This window comes from Odocoileus virginianus, chromosome 7, assembly GCF_023699985.2.
Source record: "Odocoileus virginianus isolate 20LAN1187 ecotype Illinois chromosome 7, Ovbor_1.2, whole genome shotgun sequence".
Taxonomy (NCBI): Eukaryota; Metazoa; Chordata; class Mammalia; order Artiodactyla; family Cervidae; genus Odocoileus; species Odocoileus virginianus.
Window position 1 is genome coordinate 44,090,004 of NC_069680.1, and position 10,815 is coordinate 44,100,818.

General features: G+C 44.2%; 2 protein-coding genes across 2 annotated transcripts in view; one reads left to right on the plus strand and one right to left on the minus strand.

Moving 5' to 3' along the window:
- Positions 1-4,112, minus strand: part of LIPA (lipase A, lysosomal acid type) — a 96,421-nt gene extending 92,309 nt beyond the window's left edge. The window contains exon 1 of the mRNA XM_070470635.1: positions 4,088-4,112. The gene's annotated coding sequence lies outside the window, so the exon portion shown is untranslated. The remainder of the gene's footprint in view (positions 1-4,087) is intronic.
- IFIT3 (interferon induced protein with tetratricopeptide repeats 3) lies at positions 728-9,127 on the plus strand. The gene is made up of 2 exons (XM_020894452.2): positions 728-993; positions 7,208-9,127. The coding sequence occupies exons 1-2, from the start codon at positions 989-991 to the stop codon at positions 8,661-8,663; spliced, it is 1,461 nt and encodes a 486-aa protein (XP_020750111.2). The 5' UTR covers positions 728-988; the 3' UTR covers positions 8,664-9,127.
- The last annotated feature ends 1,688 nt before the right edge of the window (positions 9,128-10,815 follow it).

Below are 10,815 nucleotides of genomic sequence, written 5' to 3' on the forward strand. Positions count from 1 at the left end.
ATCTGGTTGCAAGAAAAAAAAGATAATTTAGAAGATATCTTCTAAAATGGCCTGGAATAAATTATAATTATGCTGATTCGGTGTTTGTTAATAGATTAAATATGTATTTCTTAATTTGATAATAAATCTATCTTACCAGTTCATGCATTTTCATTTCTGTGGCTCTTTCTGATCTACAGAGTCAGGTGCTAAGGACGTCCTCCCAGCAGAGCCAGCATCTGGTAGCTGAGAAGGGATGGGAGCTAAGGAAATGAGGCTAAGTGATGTGATTCAAGAACTTTCCCAGAGGCTGGTCAAAGAGAAGACTGAAATCCAAGCTTTCTGGGGTTATTTTCCTCTCTTCCAGATTGTCTGACTCACTGTTTGATACATTACATGATCCCTCATAAGTAAATGGGAAACTTTTCAAAATACCTCCAGGGACTTCCCTGGCGGTCCAGTGGGTAAGACTCCACTTTTGCACTGCAGGGAGCATGGGTTTGATCCCCCAGGGAACTAAGATCCCACAGGCCACACAGCCGAAAACCCCAAACCAAAACAAAATAAAGGAGCTCCAGGACTATGCTCCTCAAAATGTGATACAGGGACTCCTGCAACAGAACTTCCAGGATGCCTGTTAAAATGCAGAGTGCTGAGCCCAGGTCCACCCCCAGGCTGCATCTGAGTCTCTGGGAAAGAGCCTGTAATATGCACAGCATCCACAATGCCTTCTTTCAAACTTACAAGCAGTTACAGAAGCTGTGTAGAAGGGCACTCCCAGCAGGGAACTGAGCTCAGCTCTGCATATTCAGTTTCAGTTTCTCCTCGGCAGGAATCTCACTAGCACTGCCTCAGTTTTGTTTTCCTTTTCTGTTTTATAAAAGCACAGACCTAGCAGCTAGCTAGCATCCTGAGTGGGAACCTCCTCTGCATTTGCTTGTGATCCACAAGCAGAAAATAAAAACCTGCCTGAACCCCAGCTTCTCAGAATTGCAGGGAAACAGCCATCATGAGGTAAATATTCTCTGCTTCTCCGATAGGAAGTTGAGAATCTCGTCCAAATCTTGAGGGCGATGTCCTGAAGTATGCTAATCCAGTGTTTGCCAATAGATCACACATGCATTACACTCATTAGATCGTAAATCTCTTGCCGTGCACTTTTATCTCTGTGGCTCTTCCTATAGAGTCAGGAGCTAAGAGCTTCCTCCCAGCAGAGCTAGCAGCCGGTGGCTGGGAGGAATGGGGGGGTTAAGACAGCCTAGGAGGGCGTGCTCAGATCCCTTCAGCAGCAAAATCTGCTCCTTGGGAGCTGGGGCCTGGAGGAACGTTGCTAGGCGGGCCCTGTTCCTTCTTTTGTTTCTATATTTGAAAGGACTAAATCAGAGGTTTGTGTGTTTTGTTGTGGCTATCCTGGTCATTTTTAAAGCATTTCCTTCTCAGGAAATGTGCTAAGGATTAGTTCAGTGCTGTAAAACTTCATGACAAGACTGTTTTTGCCTTGAAATCTGCCCTTTCGGGACTGGGGAAAATGTCTCTCTGAACGGTCTTCTTACTGACCTTCTAGACAGGGAGTAAGTGTCTCAGAGACACAACTTAGTGACTAAAAAAACAACAACTATATACATATATATGTGTATATGTATATGTGTGTGTGTGTGTGTGTGTGTGTAGAGAAAGAGAGAGAAATTATTTAAAGCAACTTGCAAAAACACATGAGCTAAAGGAGTAACTGAGGATACTTTGGCAAGTGGAGTATTGGTTTTTGAAAAGACAACGGTATTTTTTTAAATTAAGTCAGAATTATCTTCAAATGTTTTATTTTGATCTACTCAAATATGTTAACATTTTCATAAACATCAATTACATATGACACATGTAAACATATCAACTAACATACAGTTAATATGTAATAAAAAAACAAAAGATTTTGGGGGGAACTGAGTATTTCATGTACCTAAACTATATAGAAGTGACCAGAATGTCTAAGATAATTCTTTTTTAAAATGTTTATAATTGATATATAAAAAAGTGCACACTCTAGTGATTTGATATACATATACGTTGTGAAAGGATTCCCCCATCTAGTTAATTAACATATCCATCACCTCATATTTGGGGGGGGGTGAGACCATTTAAATTCTACTCTCTTAGCAGATTTCAACTATACAATAGTGTTATCAAGTGTGATCACCATGTTTCACATTAGCTCCTCCAACCATATTCATCTTATAACTGAAAGTTTGTATTCTTTCACCAACCTCTCCTTATTTCCCCCTATTTCTTTTGTATATTTATCATAAATTTTTGCTTTGTGGTTACAATGAGGCTTTTTACAAAACATCTTATAATAGTCTATTTCAAGCTGAGAGCAAGTTCAAACACATACTAAAACTCTACCTTTTTAACTCTCTCCTCCTCCCATAGTTTATATTTTTGTTGGCACAATTTGTATATTTTTACCTAGTGTGTACATTAACAAATTACTGTAGTTATAGTTATTTTTAAAACTTTTTAGTTTTAATCACTAGATTCACAAATGATTCACCCACTAAGGCAACAGTATTTTTTTTTTTTTTGTATATTTTATTGCTAACCTGTAACCAAACCCTTCTCCCAGCTGTGTAACCTTCTCTCAGTATTCAAGCACATTGCTGCTGCTGCTGCTGTTGCTAGCCACTTCAGTCGTGTCCGACTCTGTGTGATCCCACAGACGGCAGCCCACCAGGCTCCCCCATTCCTGGGATTCTCCCTCCAGGCAAGAACACTGGAATGGGTTGCCATTTCCTTCTCCAGTGCATGAAAGTGAAAAGTGAAAGTGAAGTCGCTCAGTCATGCCCGACTCTTAGCGACCCCATGGACTGCAGCCTACCAGGCTCCTCCATCCATGGGATTTTCCAGGCAAGAGTACTGGAGTGGGGTGCCATTGCCTTCTCCGAAGGCAACAGTATTTTAACGCTAACCCCCATGACACTGGCTCTGGGTTTCATGTTTTCTTCTTATCCAGATCTCAGGACTCCCAACCCAATATACTTTGCTCTAAATCATACTTCCAGAGGAGATCAGGTAGCAAATATCTAAGCAAACTGGCAACCCAGGGCGGAAGGCTTAGGGAAAATCAACAGAGCTGATTTCCAACATTCAATAGATTTTGTAATCATGAAGCCACATACAGAGCTGGCTACCCTCTTGAATAAACTGTTCAGCATTACCACACATTTCTTAACATGGCCAGCTTTAGCACTGGTGAACTCGTGGTACGGATGGAATATCCCCAGGAGTTCCATACTCCAGGCTCTCTCACAGGTTTAGGAATATTGAGTGGGCTTTTCTGCTTGCCCTACTTTCTTGACAATTGAGATCTTCTGAAGTTTATGACAAGACTGGAATATGTTTCATCTTGGAAAAAGAATCTTTACCAATCAGTGCTTTTAAACTTGATTTGCAAAGATCCCTCTGGTTCATCAAAGCCTGCTGTCTGCCCCTACGGTGCACCCCCACTACTACCCTTGGGGGGAAAAACGTGTTATCATACTGGCAAGGTGATTTCTGGTTCTGCTGAAATGAAAACACCCAAGGTCACCTGTCTTTCTGCAGACTCACTGAGAAGTTGGATGTATATTCTCTGTTAATCCTTAGAGTATTCAGCTGTTGTTCTCAGGCACTTAGATAATACCTACAAATCTGCAGACACATTTTATTGATCTGAAACTCATGCTTTTTTTCCCTCTAAACTTCCTAATTGGGCAGTCAGCAAAGTTAACATGTGTTGAAACACTGAAATGCCTTTATAATGCGTTAATTGCATAACAGCTATAGACAAATTTGTTCACTGATTATCTTTATAATCAATATTATTTATTGATTATATTTATTTTCTAATATTGCTACACTTGATCAATACTGCTAACCTGAGTTTTGACCTACTGTCCTTCATACACGGCAGCTAGAATCCCCAGGAGAAGCCAAATTGAAAAACCCTAAATGGAGAGGGAAGATTTTAGCACTGTGGTGCTCTAGCAAGGGACCAAGACAGTGAAAAGGACTGCCCAGAAAAGAGGCACACACATAAAGGGATGTCTGCATAGACAACACTCCTCGCTTGCCTTACCTTGGGTTGATTCCCTTGCCTCTGCCTCTCTCACTGTAAAGCACGCCGCATGCAGTCACACTGCATCACAAATGCCTTAGGTGAACACTGCGGGAGAGAGACAGGAAGTTGATCAGAGCCCTGGCAGCAGTGGTGTGTGGGCCACTGCTGAAAGGTGACAGTGAAAGTCACTCAGTCATGTAGGACTCTTTGTGATCCCATGAACGACACAGTCCATGGATTTATCCAGGCCAGAATACTGGAGTGGGTAGCCTTTCACTTCTCTAGGGAATCTTCCCAACCCAGGGTTTGAACCCAGGGCTCCCACATTGGGCTTCTCTGGTAGCTCAGCTGGTAAAGAATCCGCCTGAAATGCAGGAGACCCGGTTCAATTCCTGGGTTGGGAAGATCCCCTGGAGAAGGGAAAGGCTACCCACTCCAGTATTCTGGCCTGGAGAATTCCAGGGACTGTATAGTCCATGGGGTCGCAAAGAGTCGGACACGGCTGAGCGACTTTCACTGCAAGGGCCAGTGCCGGGCCACGGTAAACTGCCAAATACAGTCAGTGGTTCCTCTTACAGAAAAATGCATTCGACAATTTAAAGAGCTTTCCTTTATTCGGAGGTTATAGTCTTACTTCTTCAGTGATAATAAAAGAGCTTTCTTTCCTTTTCTCTTTTTTAGATAAAATTTTAGCAAACACAGATGGTTGGTGCCTTTTCAGATGAATTTTCTCCCTAAGTCAGTGTTGCCAATAAGTTGGCAGCCCTGTTTGTTTCACAACAATTTTCCGAAACTCTGCTAGTCCGTGAAATCCGAAATTGTGGACAATGGTGGGTTTAATGATTCTGGAAGTTCTTTCCAATTTTATGGTGCCAATAATCTACTGATAAAACAGGAAGAGTACAACATCCATAAACTATACCCCAAGCCCTAGGAAAATATAGACATGAGAACACATTTTGAGAACATAGGTAATTTATTTAACTAATTAAGGCAAGTGATTTCCCTTGGTATCTTCCAACTACAAAACACAAATGTGTCCATTTTGTCATTTTTCAAAACAAATTTATTCTCTCTGGGGATCTGGCCTGTTTAGAGTGACTGCTTCAATCAAACTGAAACCAGGCCTTCATGGGTCTTTGTGTCATTGTAGGGAGGTGTGGAAAAGAACAAAATCATGTAACACAGTGGCAAACATCCCTGGGCTTTTGCTTCTTTCTTTACATGGTTCCTAGCCAGACTGTGAGCTCTGAGGGTCAGAGATTACCTCTATTTTTCTCAGCATCCCTAAACACTACCAAAGTGACGCAGAGAGGTAACCTTGTGAAGGGTCACTGGATGGCTAAATAAACCTGACTTCATAACTGAAACAGGCAAGAGAGACCTCAGTTCCTCCAGCTGTGGTGCTCTCCTCTTATCCACCTTAGTTAACCTACTTCCTGCGCAGCTGCTCACACGACAGAAGGGATGGGCTTTGTGGGTTTCCTGAATAGACCATAGATGTAGAAAGGTAAATCTAGGAAGCAAGACAAAGTACCGTCTCCTCTGTCTTGGAAAACTTAGAGGTATGTATTAGTGAGAGCTACACACACATACTGCAGGTTGATGTCAGCCCCAACTCACAAAGGCTGGACACAGGCAAAAGGCATTTGCCAAATGCTGTTGTTCCAGGCTCTCCCCATGTGTTTGCTGGCCAAGAAGTAAACTATATTGAGCACTGCAGTGGTGGGAATCCATTCAGCCAGGGATAAACCTAAAGTTCCATTCTGGGTTCACTGCTGAAAAACATACAGAATAACATAGGAAAACCAGCTGAGATCAAATGTGTAAGCCCATTCCTGGTACCTTCCCACTTGAGCTCTGAGGAAAGCTGATGACCACAGTGCAAGGCAAAGCTGGTAGGTGGGCAACCGAGAATTCTCCGTCCCAGGAATCCATCCTACATTAAGGATGTAAAAGCTAAAAAAAAATAGAAGACTTTAGTGAATTTTGAGCTCAAAACTGGTTTTTCTATGTTATTCTGTATGTGACACCAACATGGATCTTCAGCTTTATCCCTGTTCATTGTAAGGGAAGAAGTTGTATATAATTGGACACATTTTGGTTTACCCTCATTGAGAATTTTAACCTGTTTTTGTATGATGCTACAATAATTTTATAAAAATTTTATTTATTTATGGCTGTGCTGAATCTTCGTGGCTGTGGAGGCTTTTCTCTAGCTGCTGTGAGGGGGGCTACTTTCTCAGAGCATTGGCTGCTCTTGTTGAGGAGCATGGGCTCTAGGACATGTGGGCTTTAACAGTTGTGCCTCCTAGGGTCTAGAGCACAGGCTCAGTAGTTGTGGCGCAGGGGTTTAGATGCTCCACGGCATGTAGGATCTTCCTGGATGAAGGATAGAACCCGTGTCTCCTGCATTAAGAGCCAATACACTGAGCCACCAGGCAAGCCCAATAATTTTTAAACATATTTATTTTACCAGCTTAAAAAAACCAAAACTTTTCAGGACAAATTTCTTATACTCTACTTATTTGTTCAAATAAAGATTCTCAGCTAATGTTGGTTAACATACACACACACACACACACACACACACACACACACACACACACATATATATAATGACAGAGACAGCATGAGGGCAACAGAGAGATTTACTCTAAGGAACTGGCTCAAGTGATTATGAAGGCTGAGACAGTCTATGATCCCCTGTCCATGAGCTGCAGATCCAGGGAAGCCAGTGGCATAAATCCAGTCTTGAGTCCAAAGACCTGAAAACTGGAGGGCTGACGGTGTAAGTCACAGTCAGAAGGGAGGAGAAGACCAAAGTCCCAGCTCACGCAGACCGGCAGAGGCAGCAAAGTGACCCTTCCTGGGCCTTTTTGTTCTACTCCGGCCTCCAACAGACTGGACGATGTCCAGTCACACTGGGGAGGGTAATCTGCTTTACTCAGCCAACTGATTCAAATGCTCTTCTCTTCTGGGAGCATCCTGGCAGGCATGACCAGAACATGTTTAACTTGATAGGCTGGACACCCCAGGGTGCAGTCAGGTAGCCACACAAAATAACCCGTACTTGCATCTCAGGGTGCCATGCTTGGCAAGTGCACATCACAGTAACTGTGTTTACTTTCTCCACAGTGAGGACAACAAGAATTCTCTGGAGCAAATCCTTCCACAGCTGAAATGCCATTTCACGTGGAACTTATTTAAGGAAGAAACTGTCTCTCATGACCTCGAAGACAGAGTGTGTAACCAGATTGAATTTTTAAACTCTGAGTTCAAAGCTACAAAGTACAACTTGTTGGCCTACATAAAACACTTAAAGGGTCAAAACAAAGCAGCCCTGGAATGCTTACAGCAAGCCGAAGAGTGCATCCAGCAAGAGTACGATGACCAGGCAGAGGTCAGAAGCCTGGTCACCTGGGGAAACTATGCCTGGGTCTACTATCACCTGGGAAGATTCGCAGAAGCTCAGCTTTATGTTGACAAGGTGAAACAAGTCTGCCAGAAGTTCTCAAATCCTTACAGTATTGAATGTCCTGAGCTGGACTGTGAGGAAGGGTGGACACTGGTAAAGTGTGGTGGGAAAAAAATTGAAAGGGCAAAGGTGTATTTTCAGAAGGCTCTGGAAGAGAAACCTAACAACCCGGAATTCTCCTCTGGACTGGCCATCGCAATGTACTACCTGGATGACAGGCCAGAGCAGAAGTCCTCTGTGGACATTCTGAAGCAGGCCGTTGAGCTGAGTCCTGACAATCAGTACATCAAAGTTCTCCTGGCCCTGACGCTGCAGAAGATGAATGAACAAGCTGAAGGGGAACAGCTGGTTGTAGAGGCTCTGGAAAAAGCTCCTTGTCAAATAGATGTCCTTCGCAGTGCAGCCAAATTTTACCAAGGAAAAGGTGATCTAGACAAAGCAATTGAACTGTTGCTAACGGCACTGGAATCCATACCAAACAATGCCTACCTCTATCACCAGATTGCATGCTGCTATATGGAAAAAGTCAAACAAATTCAACATACAGGAGAATCTGAAGCTAGTGGAAATGGAGAGAAGATTGAAGAACTAAGGGAACATGCTAGAAACTATATGAATAAAGCGATTGAGAAGGGACTAAATCCTCTGCATGCATATTCTGATGAGTTCCTGGAAAATGAAGAATGTTATCAGACAGCTTTCAGTAAGGAGCTCCCAAGCACCAAGGAAGAAGAGCTCCATCAGCACGATTGCAATCCTCAGGAGGATCGTGAGATATCTGAAGACACTGCAGTCCAATGTTCTTTAGACGGTTTACCCATAAGCACAAAATCAACTGAGAAAGAAAAGACGAAATTCCAGCTACAGAATGTAGCTAAAAACCGGCTACCACAGAATGTAGCATATTCTTGGTCTCTCCAAGGCTTAATTCACAAGATGAATGAAGAGCTGCTGCAGGCAGCCGAATGCTATGAGAAGGCACTGGGCCACCTCCTAAGGAACAGCCCTTCGGGCATAGGTAGCGTTTTCCTGCCATCAACTGAGCGTGAAGAAGGCAGTGAGGAAATGGAGCAGGATGCAGACAGCTCTATACTCAGAGAGCTTCCTGACCCCTGAGCTGAGACAGAGAGGAAGAAAAGGAAGAGAAAGTCAGGGAGCGGGAAGACTGACATTGTAGGGAGGGGGCTGGAAAAGCACATCCCCAATCTGAGCTTACTGAGCAAGATGGTCCTGCTTATCGTTTTAAGGCATGTTTCTAGAGAGTAGCTTGCTCACGACTGTCTTCCCTGTCCATACCAGCTACACACAGTTCTCTGGCCTGCAGGTCTTAAACTGCCAGCAGAAACAGTGCTTCAGGCCTGCATGAGGCATTCCGTTCTCCAGACAGCCCTGTGTCTGCCCTTCTTGCCAAGGTCATAACTGGCGACTATCAACATAATCTCATGCTCTCATCATCCAGGCTTCTGGGCCCCCTGGAAGACTAGCTTCTGACCAACCCTGAAATGTTCTTTATGTCTTGCTTTTGGCTTCAGCTATATGTGATTTTTGTTAGTGATACTACAATAAATATATATTGTTGATTTGCTGTTGTTGTTTAGTCGCTGTATCCAACTCTTCTGTGGGCCCAAGGACTGCAGTCCCACCAGGCTCCTCTGTTCATGGAATTTCCCAGGCAAGAATACTGGAGTGGGTTGCCATTTCCTCCTCCAGGGGAATCTTTCCAATCCAGGGATAGAACCCGTGTCTCCTGCATTGCAGGTGGATTCTTTACCACTGAGCCTTCTAAGAAACCAATATGCTTGATAGTAACACTATAATCAATTTTAAAATTTCAACTTGGGATAGATTTAATTGTATGGTTTGTGTGTGTGTGTGACTAAGAGTAACATCAGTTCTCAAGCTTTCTCTTACAATGGATGGTAAGTAATTGCCACAGCCATCCTAGGCTATTCTCAACACACCCATTTTAGCTTCTCTTTGGCACTGATACCCTCACCCTGTAGCCAGTCCATCTGTGGGCTCTGGGAACTGGGACTCTCATTCCAGCCCAGGGGCCTCAGCTGGGCCCAGTGCCCAGTGAGCATCTACTGCTGTAGACCAAGGTGCACCAGAGTGTGAAGGGTACCAAGACTAGGCTGGCCAAAGATCTTTAACCTCCAGGGTGAATGGAAACATTCAAGTATTCTCCTCTCAGCTGGGAATCCACAAGGGCTGTTTGCTTCGTGCAACCAAGTGATGGACCAAGACCCCTATCAACCTCCACTCAACCCACTAAAAGGCTGGTGCTCATAAACTTTTCCAGTGATATCCTCTGATTGACTGTGTGCAGAGGAAAATTGTTAAAGTAATATGCCAGATCCCAGAGAAGACAGAAGTACTGGCATTCCCACTTGGACTGTGAGTAGAAAGCCAGAAAGCTGAATCTTTGTCATGCAGCAGAGGAATCTGGCTGTAGGAGCAGCAGACTTCGGTGAGGGTGCCCCCCACCCCTGAGTTATCTGCTGGCCCCACCAAGGCTGGGGAGCCATTAGCTGTCCAGCAGTGAACTCTTGACTCCAGGCCAGCCCTGACCTGGAGCAGCACTGTCTCGTGTGACCAGTTCCAGAGGGGACACTGGGCCCCTATGGGGGTATGACCATGGAGACTAACACTGAAAGCCTGATTGAAGCAGAAGAGTGATTGGGGATGAAGGCAGGGACTGGCTATTTCTTGCCCTCAAAGATAGCTAGAGCTCTGGGGTAGGCGAGAAATTACCTATCTTTATGCCAACACATAGGGACTTCTCTGATAACTCAGCTGGTAAAGAGTCCTCCTGCAATGCGGGAGACCTAGGTTTGATCCCTAGGTTGGGAAGATCCCCTGGAGATGGGAACAGCTATCCACTCCAGTATTCTGGCCCGGAGAATTCCACGAACTGTATAGTTCATTAGGTCGCAAAGAGTCGGACACGACTGAGCGACTTTCACTCACTTCACATGCCAACACATATACTCAAGGACACAAAGAGTTTGGATACCCAGGGGAAATTGGAGGCTTTCTGCACAGCTATTCCAACAGGGGTACCTAGTCCCATCCTCAGACTATATAGGTAGCTGACTCACAGAAGGATCATGGACACTGCCCAACGCTGTCCCTCTGCACTCGGAGGGAGTCTCATTCACCCTCCAGATGGTGCTGAGGCTTCCCAGAAAACGCAGCTGACTGGTCCTGACCTACAAACTGGGCTGTGATTTATTTTTCGCCTGGATAATGTTATTGAAAAGATGCC